The sequence below is a fragment of the Colossoma macropomum genome, unplaced genomic scaffold (assembly GCF_904425465.1).
Source record: "Colossoma macropomum unplaced genomic scaffold, Colossoma_macropomum, whole genome shotgun sequence".
Lineage (NCBI taxonomy): Eukaryota > Metazoa > Chordata > Actinopteri > Characiformes > Serrasalmidae > Colossoma > Colossoma macropomum.
In genome coordinates, this window is record NW_023494791.1 from 3,072,668 (window position 1) to 3,096,385 (window position 23,718).

Consider the following 23,718-nt stretch of genomic DNA (forward strand, 5'->3'; position numbering starts at 1 on the left):
CTGCACAGTTTGTGTTGGTCATCCTCTAGTCCTTCAACAGTGGTCACAGGACGCTGCCCACAGGACGCTGTTGGCTGGATATTTTGGTTGGTGGACTATTCTCAGTCCAGCAGTGACACTAAGGTGTTTAAAAACTCCAGCAGCACTGCTGTGTCTGATCCACTCAGACCAGCGCAACACACACTAACACACCACCACCACGTCGGTGTTACTGCAGTGCTGAGAATGATCCATCACCCAAATAGTACCTGCTCTGTGAGGGTCCATGGGGGTCCTGAGCACTGAAGAACAGGGTAAAAGGGGGCTAACAAAGTATCAGAGAAACAGATGGACTACAGTCTGTAACTGTAGAACTACAAAGTGCACCTATATAGTAAGTGGAGCTGATAAAATGGACAATGAGCGTAGAAACAAGGAGGTGGTCATAATGTTATGCCTGATTGGTGTGTATATATATATATATACACACACATAAACACATTATATTCTAAGATTTTTTAACTTATTTTGGACACATTTTACTTGTTATAAGTAATTTTATTATGTGTTTTGCTTCTTAAAACAGGCAAAATCTCAACATGAGAAATATTAGATATATTGACTAAATTAAACACAACTTCACCTGCCAAGATAACATTTTTTGCAGTATATTTTCCATTACATTAACTGGACTCACTACACACTAAATAATATGATCCAGCTGTACAACATACTTTCAGAAATCTCTAAACTTACAAGCCAGATTGGAGGGCTCAAAAGGGTCATAAGAGAAGGAAAGGATGTTCTCAGCGTAGCTCTTCTTCCACAGCTTGGTCCCTGTGTCTCCGTTCCACAGCACTATGTAGTTAGGGGGGGTGCACGGCCAAAAGCAGATCACGTGATGCATCTTGATTCCACAACCAGTCCATGTCTGGTAAAAGAACGAAGGAGACAAAATCAAAAGTGAAGCTGTTCATTTCTCATGAATCAAAAAATATTTTTTTTATATATTCATGAGTTAGACTACAAAGATTTGGCAAACTTCTCTCGCACTGTACCACAGAGAAAGAAGGGAGACGGAACTGCAGAGAGCAGATGAGATGAAGAATATGTGATACAGCTGAGTAGATCATACAATATGAAACTATTTTCAGGCAAACTCCACTTCCGAGTTAATCAGAAAGAGTCCCGCCATGTTCCAACCTGCAATACGGCACCTGCTTTCATTAATATCTTTGCCTTCATTATTAGAAAGGAAGGAATCTAATGGAAATCCGGTGGAGGAACATGCTGGCCTTGGTGTTTTCAGTAGCTCTACTCTGGTGTTACTACAGTACTGCACAAAATAGAAATACAAGATCAGAACCGGCAGGTTTCTCCAAACATGACCGGAAATCAGCAGGTTTATAATTCTGATTTCGGTTGATCTGCACTGGAGTTTCAGATCAACAACGTGAGGCAGGTAAGTGCACTCATGCTGAAGCATAATTACAGTCATCGGCAAAAGTTTTGGGCAGCCCTGGTTAAATGGCATGTTGTTAATTATCTAAGCAAAAATAAGTTAACCCTTCAAACGGCCAAGGCCTACTCAAGTGTTATTACACACTTCTACAACCTAAGAAGAGCTCAGCCAGTTTGCATTGAAGTCCCTGTAGCTACTGAATAATACGCCTGAGATTTTAAGGGGGTTACACATCCTCTACAGAGAACACGCTTCTGCACATTTTAATACACAATTACTGTTTATTTGCTGAATTTAACACATTTGTAAAACAACGAAAAAAACAGCATTTTTTAATCTGTGTTCTTTAAACAGAGAAGAGAGGTTTTTGTTTATGAATTTAGAATGGCTGGCCCATTAAATGGTAAAATAATGCTATTTATATTGTGACTGTGGGTTACAGAGAGTTCTGCGCATGTGCTGCTATTTAAAGTGTTCATTTAGCTCATACAGTGTGAGCTTTGGGGTAAAAAAGGGCAAAAAAAAGAAAAAGATACTGGAATCAGGCTGATCTTCAGTGGATCAGTTATTCTTTGCACTATCTCTGATGATGAGTGTACAGATGGTGTCACCACAAAAATGAACACCTGTAGTGAAGTTCTTTGGGGCTGCATCTCTTCTTGAAGCTTCATATGAACAGAGATTATAAATCTAGTTTCTAATGCTACTTGTAGAAACCATGAAATACTTACATGTGACTGATATTTTAACTCTATCTTGTCTTCCTTCTATCTATCTATCCATCCATCTATACACCCATCTATCCATCCATCCATCTCTCTATCTATCCATCTATCCATCTTTCCATCTATCATTCCATCATTCCATCTATCCATCTTTCTATCTATCCATCTTTCCATCTGTCCATTTAGTCAAATCGTTTTAAATGCAGAGCTGGAGATGCTTGTACATGCAACACTTAATTTCATCCGGCATTGATTATGGTAATGCTCTTTTTTCCTTGCTAAGTATGTCTTCCCTTAATTGTCTGCAGGCAATTCAGAAGAATTGAAAATACTCACCTACATACCTACCTACTTACTCACCTACATACCTACCTACTTACCTACTCACCTACCTACCTACCTACTTACATACTCACCTACCTAGCTACTTACTCACTCACCTACAATACCTACCTAGCTACTTACTCGCCTACATACCTACCTACTTACCTACTCACCTACCTACCTACTTACCTACCCACCTACTTACATACTCACCTACCTAGCTACTTACTCACTCACCTACAATACCTACCTAGCTACTTACTCGCCTACCCACCTACCTACTTACTCAACTACCTCCCTAGTCAGTTACTCACTTACCTACTCACCTACCTACCTACCTACTTACCTACCCACCTACTTACATACTCACCTACCTAGCTACTTACTCACTCACCTACAATACCTACCTAGCTACTTACTCGCCTACCCACCTACCTACTTACTCAACTACCTCCCTAGTCAGTTACTCACCTACCTACTCACCTGCCTACGATACCTACCTACCTACTTATTCACCTACCCACCTAGCTACTTACTCACCTACATACCTACTTACCTACCTACTTACTTACTCACCTACTTACCCACCTACCTACGTACCTACTTACTCACCTACCCACCTAGCTACTTACTCACCTACATACCTACTTACCTACCATCCTACCTACTTACTTATTTACTCACCTACCTCCCCACCCACCTACCTACCTATCTATCATAGGCATGTTTTTTGGCTGTGCCATTTTTCACTATTTTCACAAAGTAATTCTTGGTGGCTGAAATTTTGGTGCATCCCTAGTTCAATTCCGTCACCAGAACGCCTGAGTTAATGAAGCACTCATTCCATGTACTATATGTAAATATGGGGCTGCTTAGAGAAGAGATTTTGAAATGAGAAGCTATCAGACAGACTTAAAATGACTATATATTATATTAACGTTTATTTGTAATTATCCAAATGTTAGTTTTCTCACCCTGGATAGGTTTGCTGTGCTCCTGTATCTCGCAGTGCGCCATGCCGCTCACCACATCCCACACGATGATTTTGCCTGAGGCGTCAGCCGAGGCCAGCCTCAGGGAGTAAGGAGAGCTGAGACTGTGGTGGTAGTTCTCTCTGGACCATTTCACCTAAACACAGAAGAGGTAGAACACAGATGACAGGAGACTTCAAAGCAGATCCAATAACAGCCAAATTGGTGATGCACAAATTTGGAAAGTCATTGAAACTAATGGAGCAGGACAGTCTAAACGGCTATGAAGCCACAACCAGAGAACGCAGACGACTAGGACGTCTGAATAACCGCAGACATGCGCAGCCTGGCACGCGCCACACTTCGACAATTCCTCCCATTTGTCTGCTGCTTACTTTGCGGCTGGCGTTGAGGAATGAGCCGGTGTAGGAGCAGTGCGGTTTACAAGATTAAAGTGCGCGGCGGGGTGAGAAATAAGTAGCAGGAGGAGCAGGGCGCCGCTGCTGATAAACGCACTGTTGTTTATGGGCCATTACTCATGAGGCGAGCACGCAGCCACCGGCCACACGCATTCGCCTCAACACCGGAACATCACTGATGAAGTGCAGCCAAATCTGTAGCATCCCTCCCTGTTGCACTGCTCGGAAAAACGAACCAATACTCTGAAGACTGTTACCGCATTGGCCACTGGACTGGACGATCATTATGCTTGCTTTATTAGCCTAAAATGAGTTGTGTTTCGTGTAAAAGCACAAAGTTTGGAAAGATGTAGCTAAGCGTAAAGAGGGGATATGGTCTAATACAAAAGCTATTTCCTCTCGTGTTGAAATACATTACTAAGAGATATGCATTTAGAATCAGAAACGCTGCAATGACTGACTGAAGGGTCTGTGTTTGAAGCCTCGGGCAGAATAAGTGTAGAATAGTGAGACACAAAAAGGCAAAAATGTTAACATTTACCAACTTTATTCTTCCAAAACAGATGCAGGTTAGTGTCAGCAACATTTACTTTTTAGTGGATAATAAATTACTACAGACTTTATAGGCCAAAAGGATTATATCATTACCATTGACCATTTAACCTCTTTAACTCCTTGGAACCACCGGTGGTTCCAAAACACACTTCGTCATATTCTTTACTTCATAACTTTCATATTTTATAAGCTTCATTCAAAAGGTGGGGGTCACATGAGATGTGTCATCTTTCCAGTCAAATAGATGGGTGATGTAATTTTAAACCCTTATAATAAAAGAAGCTGAACTCACAATTTTTTTGTCTACTGAAAGTCGACCCATTTTTCCACAAATCTGAGCTATAAACTATAAACAGATGGCGTCTCTTCAGTGATCTGCTCTGTAAATTATTATTATAAAAAAATACAAAGAGTGTCTAAGATTTTTGGCTTTCAGCAGTAAACTGTAAGCATATAGCAATATGTGTATTATAAAACACATTTTCTGTTCATTTCAGGGGAACTTTAAAATTACAGCATTTCATGCAGTTACTGAATAATTTGCCTTACGATTTGGGCATGTAAATTCAGACAGAAAAACCAAAATATATCTACGAGCAAAGGAGAATTCCACTCATGTTTTAAATTTTCTGCACAATTAAACTATTAAGAGGTAAACAAAGTCTTTCAGAGTGGTTTGACTGAATGGTTGAAATGCTCTTTCTAACAGTGTGAGAATTTTTTTTTATTTAAATGGTGTCCTGGACCAGTTTATAACACATATAAAAACTCAGAAGACTCGTGTAGGTTCACTGGTGGTTCTGGATAGTAAATAAAATGTCTATATTTGTGTTGTAGTCATGGCGACCCCTGGTTCCTATCACCACCACTGTAAAGAAATCTGAACCGTTTCACACCAAACCACTCTGAATGACTTTCTTCGCATCTCGACTGCTGCACTTGACAGAAACTTCACAGTTAAGCAGGGTTAATAAGCTAATCAATAGCCTAGATGAACCATCTTCAAGATGTTACTCCCCCATGATTCATCTGTCCTCCAATCAGTGTTTAGCGGTGACAGAGTTCCAGAAAGTTTTCAAACTCACCTTGACAACATTGGCTTTGTGCCTCTCCAGGACCTGAATAGTCTGAGCAGTCTTAGGATCGATAATAAGGATGCTGGAGTGACATCCTTGGGCGATCAGGCCTTGCCAACCCCTGAGGGAGGAGAAAGAAGAGTGAGCGGGATCCCATGGGTGAGGAGAAGACAGACAGAGGGATCAGAGAGAGCACAACATGCAAGACATTCCTCCTTGAAACTTTTCTGAATTTTCAAGCGCATAAATGATTCATGGGGAAAAAAGTCATAGCTGTTGAGATGCATGAACAAGTATATCTTGTGAGAACTCAACCTGTGTTGGTTGCTGGGATGGAGCTCTTTCACCCGTGTAACTCAGCTTTGGGGCAGTGTAGGTTTATCACTTTGGTATCTGGCATAGAAGCCAGTACTGTGCAAATGTCAGGTACCCTGTGTTGCATAACTTCCCGCCAAAACAGCAATTAAGTACAAGTTATTAATTTTCCAGATTCAGGAAACACAAAAAAATATTTAACAGGAAACGACACAAAAACCTCAACACATAAATCTACTCTCAGCTGTTTGAGTGTTCAGTGTGTCACTCTTCACCTTTATTCCAGCTTCCATTCTTTTCAGGAGACTCACTTTCAGTTCCTCAAAGAATCTGCAGACACACCTCCAAAGTTCAGTCTTAGAAGCTGGTTGATCATTTTCTGAAGTAATCAAACACATTCAGTGGTGTTGAGGTCTGGACTCTGGGGTGGTCAGTCCATCGTTCAGCTTCTTTGTTTGATGTGTCCGTCTCCTTTTCTCAGTGAGGTTCTTCTTGACAGCTACACATCCTTTCAGACCCACAGCGCTGAGTCGTCTTCTCATAGTGGAAGGATGGACAGAAACATCTGTGGATGTTTTCAGATCTGAAGCAGCTTGATTTTCTCCTCTCTCTCAGAGATGAAAGCTTTAAGTGCTGTTTATCTGATGGGGGCAGTTTTGGTGTCGACCAGGTCTTCCAGGTGGTTGTTAGGGGCCCCATTTTCTCTGTAGTTTTTAATCAGTTTTGGAAACTCCTTTTTTTTCACTTTGACTTTCTCTTTCTTTATGCAAGTGGATTATATCATATCTAATCTCCTTAGAAAGATCTGCTGAAAATAAATAACTTGTGCTTAATGACTGTTTTGGAAACTAACCAAACAAAGGGTGGTCTCTGATTTTTGCACAGTATTGTTTTAAAGTTGCTTTAAATTGTACTTCCTGTTCTTTGTGTATCATTATTCTCTTAAACCCAGAGGAAGGACTATGTGCCAAAACGTGTAGGTTAGAAATAAAGAGTGGAATTCTCCAGTCATCAAGTGTTGAATGGTAAGAAATCTGACATTTGAGAACTGACGATCATATCTGATCATTCACAGCTGACAACTGAAGTACATCAGTCAACAATGACCAACAACAACTTTTTGAATCTGTTCAGTTTCTAACTACAGAGCCCTCCTGGTGACATCCTGTATAAATAAAAATAATGAGATAATTAAGTTGTGGGCATGACTTAGTAAGGCATGGGAACGGGATCCTGATGAGTGGCCACAACCTAGTAAATTGTGGGAATTAGATAATTAAGCCTTGACCAGAGCTTAAAAAGGCATGATCTCATTCTAATTATCTCATTCCCACACCTTATTAAGTCTTGGCCGCAACTTAATTATCTCATTCCCATGCCTTACTAAGTCATTGTCACAACTTAATTATCTTGTTCCCACACCTTACTAATTTGTGGCCACAACTTAATTTTCTCATTCCCATGCCTTGCTAACTCATGGCCATGCATTAGGATCTCATTCCTACACCTTACTAAGTCGTGGCCACAACTTAATTATCTCATTTCCCCTTACTAAGTCAGGGCCACAACTTAATTATCTTGTTCCCACACCTTACTAAGTTGTGGCCACAACTTAATTATCTCATTCTCATGCTTTACTAACTCATGCATGCATTAGGATCTCATTCCCACACCTTGCTAAGTTGTGGCCAAAACTTAATTATCTCATTTCCATGCCTTACTAACTCATGGCCATGCATTAGGATCTCATTCCCACACCTTGCTAAGTTGTGGCCAAAACTTAATTATCTCATTTCAATGCCTTATTAAGTAATGGCTACAACTTAATTATGTTGTTCCCACACCTTACTAAGTTGTGGCCACAACTTAATTATCTCATTCCCATGCCTTACTAACTCATGGCCATGCATTAGGATCTCATTCCCACACATTGCTAAGTTGTGGCCACAACTTAATTATCTCATTCCCATGCCTTACTAACTCATGGCCATGCATTAGGATCTCATTCCCACACATTGCTAAGTTGTGGCCAAAACTTAATTATCTCATTTCCATGCCTTATTAAGTAATGGCTACAACTTAATTATGTTGTTCCCACACCTTACTAAGTTGTGGCCACAACTTAATTATCTCATTCCCATGCCTTACTAACTCATGGCCATGATTTAGAATCTCATTCCCACATGTTAATATGCAGTGGCCATGCATTATTTTTATTTACACCAGCAGGGCTCTGTATATAACAGTATTATGTGGGCCAAACTTTTATTTTCCAAAATTGTAGCTCCTTTAAATCGGTCTCAGTGACAAAATGATCAAATCTGTTGGGCCTGTTTTAGGTTTAGTGAACAGAAAGGCTGAAAAATATGAACAAGATATCAGTCACAGTTCATCAGTAACAGTTTCTCCAAAATATTCAGACACCAAAGTGACAGAGCAAATCACCTGTTACATTATAATATAAAGAAAAGAATTATTCTATGTTACGACACTGTTGTTACGTCGTTAACCTCACTGTGACATTATGCCGAAGTGAACCGCTGTAATGTACTGAGACTGTGGCCTTTGCTCAAAATAAACACAGCTATCCTCAGATATTCAAGACTTCACTGTTTCTGACAAATAAAATGCTGATGAAGCATCTGAACAACCTGAGCAAGTCACACCCAAACCTCATCCTCTCCCCTCCTCTCCAAACACCCTCCTCTCCTCCTCAGTACAAAGGTTTACTGACACAAACAGCACAGAAACCAAACGCTGCATTTGGGTTAGGAGTCCATCCTTTTCACATGGGTGCTTTAAGACTCTGGACACTGAGATCAGACACAGGCCATTAGCTACACGAGTACACAAAACACTGGGAACGCTTTAAAAGCAGAAAAATGAGATTTCTATAAATGGCCACAGGCACAAATTGGGTAACAAAACTGCAGATGGGCTGGTCTAAAAAGACATAAAGTGTTTTTAAGTGTCCTGAGTTGATGGCGTATTACAAAAGAGGAAATGCAGCTCCTATAAAAAAGGCAGGAGGTTAAGAGCTAAAGCTCACAAACAGAAACTTCAATGGAACAACAGCCTATCAGAACAATGGCTGTGTTTACATGCACAGAGTTTTATCAATCTGATTGAATACATTCTGATTATAGATCAACACTGAGGTGTTTATTCTCACTCTACTCAACACTCTGATGGAAAATCTCCGTTTACATTTTCACTACAAGTAATCAGATCCAAAATTACGCAGCATCACGTGAGTCCAGTCAGAGTGAGATGAGCAGCAGTGAGCAGCGCTTGTGTTTTTAACTGCTTTAAAATGATGTCAGACTCAGGAAAACGTCCTTCACATGTCCTTATTAAAGAAGGCCGAGAGGAAGACGTCGTGTTCTGAGACACATAAGCTGGACGTCCGTCCCACCGCCGTCTTTTAAAGATCAGAGCATAAACTTCGTCTCCTCTGCAGACCAGTTTCTGCTCCGCCATGTTGAACGGTATAAACTTTCACTATGACGTGACGAACATGATCAGAACGGACTTAAACTTTCCGATAGGGAATGTAATCAGATACAGGCGTTTACACGGATATTATTCTTCTATTTAACAGGTTATTTACAGGATTACCCACCTCGATCAATCGGATAGAAACTGTATTCTGAATGGCCTCGATCGGACTAGACTGTTCTGATTGAGGTGTTTACATGGACGTATTCTATTCCCATTGAGCTATTAGTTGGATTATTAACCTATTATCAGGCTGCATGTAAATGTGTCTCAACCTCCTGATACAGTTACCATCTGCAAGTACCAGGATTCCTGTTACCTTATGTAACAGGGATGTAATTTTTGAGTCAATAAAGATAACTGATCAACAACGCAGGGCCGAAACCATTAGAATTTAAAAAAATAAAAAAAATAGGTTACTAATTAAAAACACATCACGACAAAATAAATGAGCCAGGATAACCGCTATGAATGAGTTCTCAACTGTTTTAAATGAAAATAAAATTATCATTAACTGCTCAAGAACATCCATTCATCCATCCATCCATCATCTAAACCGCTTATCCTTCTGGGTCGCGGTGGGGTGCTGGAGCCTATCCCAGCTGTCATTGGGCGGAAGGCAGGATACACCCTGGACAGGTCGCCAGTCCATCACAGGGCAGACAGACAGACATACACACTCACTCACACCTAGGGGCAATTTAGCACGTCCAATCAGCCTGACTGCATGTTTTTGGACTGTGGGAGGAAACCGGAGTACCCGGAGGAAACCCATGCAGACACGGGGAGAACAGGCAAACTCCGCACAGAAATGACCCCGGCAGCCCGCCCGGACGGGAATCGAACCCAGGCCATTCTTGCTGTGAGGCGACAGCGCTACCCACTGCACCACTGTGCATTGGCGCATTTGAAATCTGTGCAGTTAGTCACTGTTGTCATTTTGTGTAGCCCACAATATAACAATAATTTGATCTAAACTTTTATACCACAAAAAAACTCACTTTGCATGACTAATTAGTTAATTCTGTACTCAAACATAAAACACTTATTTCAAATAAACGTTACACCACACTACATTCAGACCTTACAATGTGATTGGAAAAGAGACATTTTAAAGTCAGCACCTCCAGATAATGGCAGGTATGCTCCACCTCACACGTCTGCAACCTAACAATGACAGTCAACAGCCACAACGAAGGCAATATTAATATAGATATACACATACACTATCATTGTGGATCATTCTCAGCACTGCAGTAACGCTGACGTGGTGGTGGTGTGTTAGTGTGTGTTGTGCTGGTCTGAGTGGATCAGACACCTCAGTGTCACTGCTGGATTGAGAATAGTCCACCAACCAAAAATATCCAGCCAACAGCGTCCTGTGGGCAGCGTCCTGTGACCACTGATGAAGGACTAGAGGATGACCAACACAAACTGTGCAGCAGCAGATGAGCTATCGTCTCTGACTTTACATCTACAAGGTGGACTGACAAGGTAGGAGTGTCTAATAGAGTGGACAGTGAGTGGACACAGTGTTTAAAAACTACAGCAGCACTGCTGTGTCTGATCCACTCAGACCAGCGCAACACACACTAACACACCACCACCACGTCAGTGTTACTGCAGTGCTGAGAATGACCCACCACCCAAATAGTACCTGCTCTGTGAGGGTCCATGGGGGTCCTGACCACTGAAGAACAGGGTAAAAGGGGGCTAACAAAGTATCAGAGAAACAGATGGACTACAGTCTGTAACTGTAGAACTACAAAGTGCACCTATATAGTAAGTGGAGCTGATAATATATATATGTATATCGCTGCTGTCAGAACAAAACCTTGCATCTCCCTTTTTGTCGTTTTTCAATTTTTCACATAATTTGAAAATGCCTGTTAGCTTTTGCATTGTGTGTAAATTCCGCAATTAATGGACCAATAGAAATGACTGAAAACAACAAAAAGTCTGGTTCCATTGACTTATATTAAAAGTAAAGTATGTTTTTTCCTTCTCCTGTAAAGTTACCATTTTGGAGATACAAGGTTTTGTTCCGACAGCAGCGATATACTTACTGTTCTGTTGTGCTGTCTAGTGTTTATGTTCTTGCGTCTTTACTGTTCTGTATATTTATTGTCTGTGTATTTATCATATATTCTGCACTCGTTTCATGTATCTGCACTCTGTATAGTTCTGTGTAATGTGCTGCTGGTGTCTGTTTGGGGCCTGAAGAACAACATTTCACTCCAACTCTATCTAAGTTATGTTGAGGACTGACAAAGACCACTGGACTTTAACTTTGACAGCCCTGAGCATAATAAAACAAAAAGAATAAATCTTAAATATAAAAAGCACATCATTAGAGTTTTGTCTTTTACCTGTCTACTCTGACTACTGACATATATATCCTGTTATATAGCAGCCCAGGCCTGGAGCAGAGCGTCACACCTCCTGTGCAGCAGTCCTTTCTAGTGTCAATGTCTCAATAAAGCCTTGGCACTTGGACAGTTTTTTATTCAAATATGCATGATTTTTGACTGCCTGATCACCCAACATCGGTTTAACAAGCACAGACGTAGCAGTTAAAGGAGAGGAAGAAAGTGGTTTGACAAGATTTCTTCTCCATTTGTGCTACATATAAAACATGCAAGCTGTTTAACATAATGGTGAATCTGTTCTGTTCTCCAATTTAATACTACTTTCTAACTGAGCCTGGTCTCTCCATTATTTCACTTGCATCAAAGATTTGACAGTAGCTGTAACAAGTTTAGTCAGCTGAGACAATTTGCTGGTTTCTCTGCGTATTTCACTGGCCAGACAAAAGGCTATCCGAGACGTACAGTGTTGCTCTGTAATTAAGTCATACATTAAACCTACCATCTAGTCACCTATCCTAATGACCCATCCAGCGCAATCATGTTCCAAAGCCGAAAGGGTGGAGAATCTGAAGGGCTGACGGTGTCCAACAGTATCAGCAGCTCCCCAGATCTTTGACAGACTACAGCACTGATTAGTGGCTCATCTTACTAATGAGAGAGTTAATTTTCTCATTAATAAGCTGAGTGACAAGAACTATATTGGCTTCAAACATGCAGCATATGCCTTTTTTTTATTCCAACTTTAACTTTCAGCTTCCTTTCATGTCTTAAATATGACTCAAACACTTACAAAACAGCAGTTACAACAGAAGCCAACTATGGCTCAATCCCATTTCTTACTTCTACCCCTTCCCTCTTGTTTTCTAGTGTCTTCTTGCCCCTTTTGAACTAAGTTAGAAGAGGTAGTGGCTGAAATCTTCCCTCTGAAATGAGACCCTCTAATAAAAAGAGCATCACTTCATTAACAGCTACCAGCGCTGCTCTGTAGGTGACCCTGCCAGTCTGCAGTGACAGCAGAGGAGGGTAAAGTTCAGCTCCACACTGCTGGGCTTTAGTTACATTTAGGGCATCATATGACTTCAAAGAGGGGGACAATTATTTATTATCACCCACCCCTAATTCTTCAGTGATATGAAGCTGATGTCAGATATTCACCAGCTTCTTGTTCGAATTTTCCCGTTCCACCTTAAATGGTGCAGCAGTTCTGATGCCGGAGGCGCCAGAATGTAACTGCTGCACCATTTAAGCAACAGGAAATCTAGAACTAGCTACTGACACAGCACACTATTATTTCTTATGCTTGTTAAGAAGAAAAGGACCATAATACACTAAAACGACATCAAACTAAGACAATACAGTGATTATCATAATTTACAACTGAGAAAATTCTCACATTTGTGGGTTTCTTTGGTCTCTTGTTCAGCCATCCTGCTGGCTTTTCTTTTTCTCATAACTCTCTGTTTAGAGTGTCTGAAAAACCTCCGTTTGGAGGGTCATGTAGCCCCAACACTTCGCCCTACCCCTCTATCTCCACAAGAATCAGGACACCCTACCCCTAGACGTGAACGCGCAAAACAGAGGGGTAGGGCTAAGTGGTAGGGGCGAGGGGTGAAATGGGATTGAGCCAATATCATGAACGGTAACACGTTATACACTGAAACAAATGGGCTACAGTCTGTAACTGCAGAACTACAAAGTGCTCCTATAAGGTAAGTGGAGCTGATAAAATGGAAAACAAGTGCAGATACAAGGTAGGTGGCCATCAGATGTATAAGCAACCATACAACTATACAACTGTATAAGTTACCACACTGTATAAATATGACTATCCATAAAGCTGCACAACTGTGACACATGGCAAATAAACACTTACCGTGTCAGAATTGTTCACAGTGGTGGTGATAGGAACCAGACGTCCACCTCTAAAAGCTCCCTCACAGAACGTTACTACATTAAATGGTAATGAATTCACTGCCGCCTGATGTCTGAGACACTGTTTTATAATAGTTTTAAGAAGATTTTGGCCTTAAAATTTTAAGATACAGAGTAAAGAAAACCTATTTTTTCAGGTTTATCACTATTTTCCATCATTAACATTCCATATACTCAAGATGTGTAGGTGGTTTTGAATAGTAAATAAAATGGCCATATTTGTGTTGTCACGGCAACCCCTGGTTCCCATCACCACCACTGTAAAGGCATCTGAGTCTCTACAATCAACTATTTCACACCAAACCACTCTGAGTCTCTCTGTTTACATCTCACACACTGAATTATACAGAAATTTAGAAAACAATTCCCCTTTAAGCCTGAAAAAGAACTTCCATTGGTGATTCACCACTGGCACTGCTATAGTCCAGTACTATGCACTTTAAAGCTGGTTCTCCAAACATTCTTTAGTAATGGCAGTGGTTCTATTTAGAATCATGAGTTCTATGTGGAACCATTTCATGCTTACATGGTTCTTTGCATGGTAAGATGATTCTTCAGACTGACTGAGTGTGTTGTATATGGTTCTATGTACAACCACTTTGAAAATTGTTCTATACAGAACCTAAAAGTGTTCTGCTATTTTTACGGTGTCAAGCTTGTATACAGTAGAAGAACGTTTTTTGGTGTCATATAGAACCTTTTACTAGTGGTGGGCAATATGGCAAAACTATAATATCACGATATGTCATGAAATTTACATTTTCTGACGCGTGACAAGTTAGAAAAGACAAAAAAAGAAACTAGTAGTGTCAGATTAAAAAAATACTTTATCAGTGCCGTAGACATAAATTATTTTTCCTTAGTGTTTCACACTGCGCTGCTCTAAACCCAATTAAAAAAGATTAATTATGATCTGTTTGTAATGCATCAAGTTGTTCAGTGTTCTCCAAGTTCTGATGATACCAAAAATATGCTCAAAAAAAACATACTGTGATGCAATTTATCTCTGTGATGATAAATATTGTTGTATTGCCCAGCTCTGCCACATAAAAGGGGGGCAGTCATGGGCTGGAGATTAGGGAACCAGCATTATGACCGGAAGGTCGCCGGTTCGATCCCCTGAGACGACAGTACGTGACTGAGGTGCCCTTGAGCAAGGCACCTAACCCCCAACTGCTCCCCAGGCGCTGTGGATAGGGCTGTGTGCTCACTGCCCCCTAGTGTGTGTAGTCATTAGTGCGTATGTGGTGTTTCACTGCATGGATGGGTTAAAATGCAGAGGTGAAAGTTCCCTGTTGTGGGACTAATAAGGGTCACTTAAGTTTAAAAGAAAAAACTCATTCTCCATCAATCTGAAGAACCATTTCAGCATGCAAAGAACCATTTAAGCATGAAGTGATTCTATATATAACTCATGGTTCTAAACAGAACTAGTCCCTTTACTAAAGAACCCTTAAAGAAACATCTTTTTGAGTATGTAAACTTAAAGGGGTATTTCAGCAATTTTTCAACATTTTCAAATAATTCAGTCCTTGTTCAGGATTGGTGTGAAATGGTTGATTGTACAGACTCAGGTTTCTTTACAGTGGTGGTGATAGGAACCAGGGGTCACCATGACTACAACACAGATATAGACATTTCATTTACTATCCAGAACCACCAGTGAACCTACACGAGTCTTCTGAGTTTATATGGAATGAAGATGATGGGAAAATAGTGGAAAATCTGAACAAATGACTTGGGGACTATTTTGCCTCACGACAACTTATATGTACTACCTCCACCATGAACGGATTAAAATACATTTTAACCCAAAACTTTACAACAAAACTATCGTAAAACAGTGTCTCAGTCATCAGGCAGTGAATTCATAACCATTTCATGTAGTAACTTTCTGTGAGGGAGCTTTTAGAGGTGGACGTCTGGTTCCTATCACCACCACTGTGAACAATTCTGATTCTGTAAGTTTCTCTAGAACAGAGCGTTTCACACCAAACCACTCTGAATGACTCTGTTTACATCTTACCCGATTAAATATGTATATTTTTTTGAAAAATCGCTGGGGGTTCCCTTTAATCGATGACCCTAATAGTGGTACAACCTAGTGCATGGCTGATATGTACGGATGGTAAAACTGTAAGACAGTGACAGCGCATGTTTTACATTAAAACAGCAGGACTCTGTTTGTGAATGCAGTCTGGATTCAGTAAAAACTGAGAGAAGCCTAAAGTAAAGCTGTAAAGCCTCTCCGGCGTTTCTGCAGCTGAGCTAACGGCTAACGGCTAACGGCTAACAGCACTCACCAGTCCACCGCGGTTTTGTTCTGTAGGTTGACGGTGCCGGTCAGTGTCCGAGCGGCCAGTTTAATGTTGACAGTGTAGGGAATCATGTCCGCTCTGTCCAGCTGTGAGCAGCTGCATGAAAAGTTGAAAAATTTGGTCAAAAATGAATGACGGTCGGCTAGCTTTGTAAACAGGAAGTCACGTGCGTCACCGCCGCGTTCCGACAGGGGAACGAAGTCTCGCGAACAAGGTTCCGCTCTATACGACGACGTTTCAGGGCCGCTATAGATGAAAATAAAAACAGTAGACTTCGAGAATAAAGTCGATATTTCGAGAAAAAAGTCGTAATATTTCGAGAAAAAAGTCGTAATATTTCGAGACAAAAGTCGCACTATTTTGAGAAAAAAGTCGTAATATTTCGAGAAAAAAAGTCGTAATATTTTGAGAAAAAAGTCGTACTATTTTGAGTAAAAAGTCGTAATATTTCGAGAAAAAAGTCGTACTATTTTGAGTAAAAAGTCGTAATATTTCGAGAAAAAAAAGTCGTAATATTTTGAGAAAAAAGTCGTACTATTTTGAGAAAAAAGTCGTACTATTTTGAGAAAAAAGTTGTAATATTTCGAGAATAAAGTCATAATAGTGAGAGTTTTTCGTTTTTGTGCTATAGCAACAGAACTGTCTGCTGTTTATCTCCTCTAACAGTGTGCATGTTTAAACATCATCATCATCCTGTACCTGATACCCTCAATCACAGACATGATTTAGATTTACAGTAAATGAACAGTGTTCTTACGGGGGGCATTTCTCCTGTTTTCTGCTACGTGCTGGTCCTTATGTGGGAAGCTAAATCTTTCATTCCTCTCTTTTTTGTCTCCAGTCTGCAGCTCAATCTGTCTCTCCTTACAGACTGCTGGAGGAAGGTGTCTCCTCAGATAAGGCTGGTCAATACGTCTTTAGAGGATGTGACTTTTTTCCTCATGTGTTTTCTACATCAGAGGGCCGGGGTCTTGATCAGTGCAGTAGCTGGGGGAGCTGACCACTATGACAGTAGGGATGAGAAGAATCAGAAAATCAAATATCTGGTGGGGAAAAATTGTAATAGCAGTGTCTAATAAATGAGTTCAGAATTTAATGTGTAAATGTAAATGCAATGTGACCAGCTTGGTTACATTTACAGTCTAATGTCACATACGCTTTAACTGCAATGCTCAGTTCCCACCTCTCTCATTAACCTTTGTGTGGTGTTGATGTGTTTGTTACTCAGTGGTCTGCTGGACCCACCACATTACTGTTTTATTAAATCAATACAGCCATAACAGTTTATGTAAAAATACCAGATGTTTAAAATATCACAAGTGTCCAGCGCAGGGTTCTCCTTTAGCAGCTGTAGCCAGTCAGCAGCCTGGCCATGTTGTCTACCATCTCATACACAGACTCACACACATATACACACACACACACACACACACACACACTAACGGCAGGCCATGTAGGAGGAGAACAGAGTGAAGGACACAGCACCTCCACACTTTTATTCCCTGTGGGTTCACCCAACACCACATGAACAGAGTGAAGACACTGAAAATGGGTTATTTTATGTGTTCTTCACAGAAAATGATCAAAGGACAAGAATCTGAGGCTGAAATAATAATAAATCACATAATTTTCTCTTTTGTAAAACACTGAAAATGGGTCCCACAGACCTGAACACCACACAAGGGTTAAGCACGTTTTAGGGGTCTGTAACTTTATTCAAAAGTAGACTATAAATGCTAAAAGCTGAAAAGTCTTTTATCACCAGTGAAGAACAGTATGAGAATGAATATAAAAGTAGGAGACAATTCACTGGTTGAAATATGAACAGGAAAGTTCTGGCAGTTGTATTGCAGGAAGCTCCACATAATAAAAAGAGGGAAAAAAATCTGTCTTAACATTGTCTCAGAGAAATAAAGCAGATCTCAATATTATATTAATGAAGGATCTTTGATTTCTGAACCATTTCTCCTAAACCCCCCTTAGGAGAAAACAGGAGATTACCATCAGCATCTCACTGTGTGAGAAGTTCTGGTGATGAAGGAGAAAAGTGTGATTTCTAGTTCTACACTGACAGACTGCTGAGAGAGTTCTGTGATCTAGAACAGAGCTGTATAAGAAAACGATGAGATCTCACACTTTTCTAATGGAGATATTATTCGGCTGAGACTGAGCTGAGACGAGTCAGACACTACAGAGTTAAGCCACATGTGTGACAATATTTTGGTCAAAGTGAGAAAATCTGAGTTTTATTTCTCAGGAGCCAAATTTCAGAAACAGGAGAAAATGGCTTCAGTCTCACTCTGATCTCAAACTGGACTTAACCACATCTAGGAGAAGAACCTGAGATCAAGACGAGATCTCATTTAGAATATTTCTTTCCTCTGGGCACTTTCCATGTTGGTAAGCAGGAAAAAGCCTCACTGAGCCAAACACCCTGCTGAGAAAAGCAACTTAGACCAGCATGCACTCCATGCTGGTTTATGCAGGACTAGTGCTGGTCTGGTGCTGGTTTAGCTGGTCACCCAACATGGTTTTCTTGGTTGACCAAAACACAACATATTGTTGCTCACTTTTTGACACCAACTGCCATTTACATTGTTTTAAAATCTTATGTTGAATAGATGAACAGAAATGGTCCAGAATTGCTTGCAATAAATAATTTCTCCATTAAACTTCATTTAATAAATAAGAAAGTTTTTTCCTTCTCCTGTAAACCAGCACATCCAGTAATGAAACACTGGCTTGTTGGTGTTATGCTTACACTTTTGCTCTGATAGGTACACTGTAAAAAAGTATTGTAATTTCTACTGTAATCTACTGTATTAAGCCAGTATCATACTTTAAAAGTGTTTAGAGTTTTATACAGCGTCCTGGTAAAACATTTACAGTCCAGACAGATTGTACTGTATTAAACACCTTATTGTTTGACTACTGTAATATTACTGTTATACACTCTGAAAAAGATGGTTCTTCAAGGGTTCTGTAGTAAAGAAAATGGTTCTATATAGAACCATGAGCGCTCAAAGAAACCTTTGCATGAATAAAAGGTTCTTTGCATGGTGAAATGGGTCTTTAGATTGATGGAGAATGTGCTGTAGATGGTTTTATATAGAAAAAAAAGTCGTAATATTTTGAGAAAAAAGTCGTAATATTTCGAGAAAAAATTCGTACTATTTTGAGAAAAAACTCGTAATATTTAGAGAAAAAATTGGACGGTATGATATTTCAAGAATAAAGTCGTAATATTTCGAGAATAAAGTCATAATAGTGAGACTTGTCCATTTTTGTGCCAAAGAAACCTTTGCATGAATAAAGCGTTCTTTGCATGTTGAAATGGGTCTTTAGATTGACGGAGAATGTGCTGTAGATGGTTTTATATAGAACTTTTTTGAAAATGGTTCTATATAACACCAAAAAGGGTTCTTCAATTGTAACAAGCTTGATGTCGTAACAATAGCAGAGCCCTAGTGCTATATAAGGGCATATGTGACAGGTGAACAAACATAAATAAATAAATATAAATTACATGTGAAGTAAAAATACTAACACTACAACAAACACACACTGTGTACTAAACCCAAAAGGATTTTTGTACAGTTCTGCTCTGAAAATGAAGGTTCTGACCAGCAGAGGTTGTAAAACACCTTAGATTGTTCCTCATCCACCTCAGAACCTGCTGTATGTTACGGCATGTATGATAACTGTTCCACCTTGGATCGCTCATGCTGCGCTGCTCCGGATTCCCTGGGGCTTTGTCATATCAAGCAAATGAACTTAAGACGGGCGTCAAGTTGTCTTATAGACACTTCACATAAGAAATGCCCTCATTTGTTTTCATTGCAGATGAAGAACTGCTCAATTCATAGCAGTGATTTCCCCATATCAGTTCAGTATATGTGCATGGAAAGGAGAAAATATCATCTCAACCAAAATGAAAAATAAGCAGTTTGATGGACCTGTTCATATGTTTGAGAGCCACACTGCAAAAGAGGTATCCTGTCAAGTGAAATCATCTTCAGTCTAGTCAATACATCTAATACTTTGTCATTTTGAGATTTCTTACAACATGCAAAATTATCTACCAACATAGTTAATCAATCTAAGACAATTTGACTCACTAAAATCACTTAAAACAAATTAAAAAAATGTCAAGTTCAATTCAATTTTCAAATAAAATAAGTTCAATTATCTTATAATAACCCTACTACAATTTCAGCATGAGACATACACAGATCAGGCATAACATTATGACCACCTCCTTGTTTCTACACTCATCGTCCATTTTATCAGCTCCACTTACTATATAGGTGCACTTTGTGGTTCTACAGTTACAGACTGTAGTCCATCTGTTTCTCTGCATACTTTGTTAGCCCCCTTTTACCCTGTTCTTCAGTGGTCAGGACCCCCATGGACCCTCACAGAGCAGGTACTACTTGGGTGGTGGATCATTCTCAGCACTGCAGTAACACTGATGTGGTGCTGGTGTGTTAGTGTGTGTTGCGCTGGTCTGAGTGTATCAGACACAGCAGTGCTGCTGGAGTTTTTAAACACTGTGTCCACTCACTGTCCACTCTATTAGACACTCCGTCCACCTTGTAGATGTAAAGTCAGAGACGATAGCTCATCTGCTGCTGCACAGTTTGTGTTGGTCATCCTCTAGTCCTTCATCAGTGGTCACAGGACGCTGTTGGCTGGATATTTTTGGTTGGTGGACTATTCTCAGTCCAGCAGAGACACTGAGGTGTTTAAAAACTCCAGCAGCACTGCTGTGTCTGATCCACTCAGACCAGCGCACCACACACTAACACACCACCACCACGTCAGTGTTACTGCAGTGCTGAGAATGATCCACCACCCAAATAGTACCTGCTCTGTGAGGGTCCATGGGGGTCCTGACCACTGAAGAACAGGGTAAAAGGGGGCTAACAAAGTATGCAGAGAAACAGATGGACTACAGTCTGTAACTGTAGAACTACAAAGTGCACCTATATAGTAAGTGGAGCTGATAAAGTGGACAATGAGCATAGAAACAAGGAGGAGGTCATAATGTTATGCCTGACCGGTGTATTAGCTATTTTAACTGTATTTATGATCATTTTACTTGACAAGATTACATTTTTTGTAGTGCAGAGTCATCATGCTTCCACATCAAGCACATGGAGTGTGTACAGGCCCCTGTTTCGGCACACATGACAGGCATCGCACGTGGAGCACAGCACAACAACATGGATCATCCAGGACGTCAGCTCAGCAGAGGGGGTGGCTGAACTGACAGTAGGAAAGCAGGCTGATGATCTTCTGTAAACACTGGGCCAGAGAGGCGAGCATGGCACATAAACCAGGGGCCATATAGACGTAGCTTCTTTATATCATGGAAAAGGGGTCCGTGTGGGAGACCCAGTAGATGAAAGCTTCTGCTACTGGAAAACAAATTCATTATCAGGCTCAAAGGTCTGAGGGGAGCAGGCAATTTGATATGAGCACTGACTGCTTACAGTGCATGCCATGTAATATCTTTAAAGCCCCCAGGGCACCAGAATCCGTGTTTTCTTTCTTAGTAGGTTAATCTACATCTTGTGGGCACACAATATACATGTACTGTAAATGACTTTCTACTGTCCAATAAGTGGCCGACAACATTCTCTCAAAAAAGAAACCGTCTTGTTGGTTTTAATCAGTTTTCTTTGGGTGATTTTACTTAACAAATGCATGGAAGTTGATAAAACGTCAGTTGTGTTGTTACATTAACGTTTCAAAGCTCCAATTAAGTTATTTATGTTCTAGATTGTATCTTAAATATTGGACATATTGAAAATATTAACAAGAAGAATGTTTTTTACTTTAAGTCAATTAGTTTATTATAATAAATGCCTTTAACAGGTTCACTGGGGGATGTATGTCTTGGGTTGTGCAATATTTCATGTTTAAAACTTTATGCTTCAGTCAAAATTTGCAAATTTAAGGTTTTTATATAGCATTTCAGCACGGTGGCGCAGTGGGTAGCGCTGTTGCCTCACAGCAAGAAGGGTCATTTCTGTGTGGAGTTTGCCTGTTCTCCCCGTGTCTGTGTGGGTTTCCTCCGGGTACTCCGGTTTCCTCCCAAAGTCCAAAAACATGCAGTCAGGCTGATTGGACATGCTGAATTGTGACTGTGTATGTCTGTCTGCCCTGCGATGGACTGGCGACCTGTCCAGGGTGTATCCTGCCTTCTGCCCAATGACAGCTGGGATAGGCTCCAGCACCCCACCATGACCCAGAAGGATAAGCAGTTTAGATGATGTATGTATGTATATATGTATAGCATTTCAATATTTATAGCACATCTGTAAATTCCACAAGGGGTTCAAAAAGCCTTTATAACTAAAAATCCATTATGTTTCTCAAAAGGGACTCATTCTATTTCCTTCTATTTTTCCCTGAAAAACAAAAAGTTATGTCTCATTACCATATAGAAATATTACAGCTCTGACATCTTCACGGTTTAATATTTTTAAAACATTGCTAATTTGACTAGCACAATATAAACAAATAAAAAAAACTGTAAAATTGAAAGCATTGGATTTAAAATAGCCTTTATAATACTCTAGACTAGTCTATTCTTCTATTTTGAGAGGTAAAATGTTCTTGTATTTCTTGTTGTTGGAGGAGAAATTATGCGCAGAGTTCCTTGCAAAGTATCGTGTCTTCCTGTAACCTTGGAGACAATGGTCTTTATAAATGTCCGTGGTGACTGAAACAATGTAAACAAAGAACAAACCCAAAAAAAAATGAATATGAAGAACCGAATAAACTAAACTAAACAAAAGAAAACAAACCAAATGAGTAGAACTACAGTCCTGGAAGAGTGGGAAACACTAGAGTACTGGGAGAAATAAATACACTGAGAGGAAACAAGGAACACCTGGGACTAATGAGAGGGCGGAGCAATAGACAACACACAGGTGAGACAGATAACAAGGAGGCAGGGCAGAGGAAGAGAGAAACATAAACAACAACAAACGCACATGACTAGACAGACAAGGGGAGGTAAACAAAGGCAGACACAGACAGAAGCAGAGCAAGGATGTTACTGACTGGAAATCAAAATGAATGTACTGGACACGAGGACGCAAAAACAATTATAAAGACATAACCGCCATCATCTGACGTTTCCAGATAGGATGATCATTTTCCATCATTTCTCTCGGAGCCAGACAGCAACTGTCGAGCCATCGTGCTTCAACAGCAAGTACATAGAGTGCTTAAAGGTGGCTTCACAAGAACAGCGTTCTAGAGCCGGGACATTCACAGACGTAGTGGAAGAACAGAAAGGAGGAAAGTAGGTTGAGGATTAAATTGCAAAGAAGAAGTACTGCAGGATCTGACTGCACGCTGTTCAAGCTGATTTCACCTTCTGCTAATTCCAGGTTCTGCTGCTGACGCTGACGTTTTCAAACACTGGGTGATGTAAAAGTGTTCTGTCCTGATCCTCCCAGAACTCTCAGGCACTTTTCTGCAGCTGGAATGAAGGATTTAATTGAGGCGTCTGTGAGACCCTGTGAGCTATGCTTACACTCTTAAAAAGGATGGTTCTTCAAGGGTTCTTTAGTAAAGAGAATGGTTATGTATAGAACCATGATTATGTATAGAACCAGTTCTTTGCATCTTAAAAAGCTTCTTCAGATTGATGGAGAATTTGCTATATATAACACCAAAAAAGGTTCTTCTGTTGTTACGATGTCAAGCTTGTCTACAATAGATGAACCCTTTTTGGTGCTATAGAGAACCCTTTTCAA

The 23,718-nt window shown here is 40.2% G+C and overlaps 1 protein-coding gene across 1 annotated transcript in view; it reads right to left on the reverse strand.

Moving 5' to 3' along the window:
• wdr11 (WD repeat domain 11) overlaps window positions 1-16,126 on the reverse strand; it is a 154,636-nt gene extending 138,510 nt beyond the window's left edge. The window contains 5 exon segments of the mRNA XM_036573658.1: window positions 736-853; window positions 855-910; window positions 3,465-3,618; window positions 5,521-5,632; window positions 15,929-16,126. Coding sequence (XP_036429551.1) covers window positions 736-853; window positions 855-910; window positions 3,465-3,618; window positions 5,521-5,632; window positions 15,929-16,014 — 526 coding nt within the window. The 5' untranslated portion in view covers window positions 16,015-16,126.
• Between the last annotated feature and the right edge of the window lie 7,592 nt (window positions 16,127-23,718).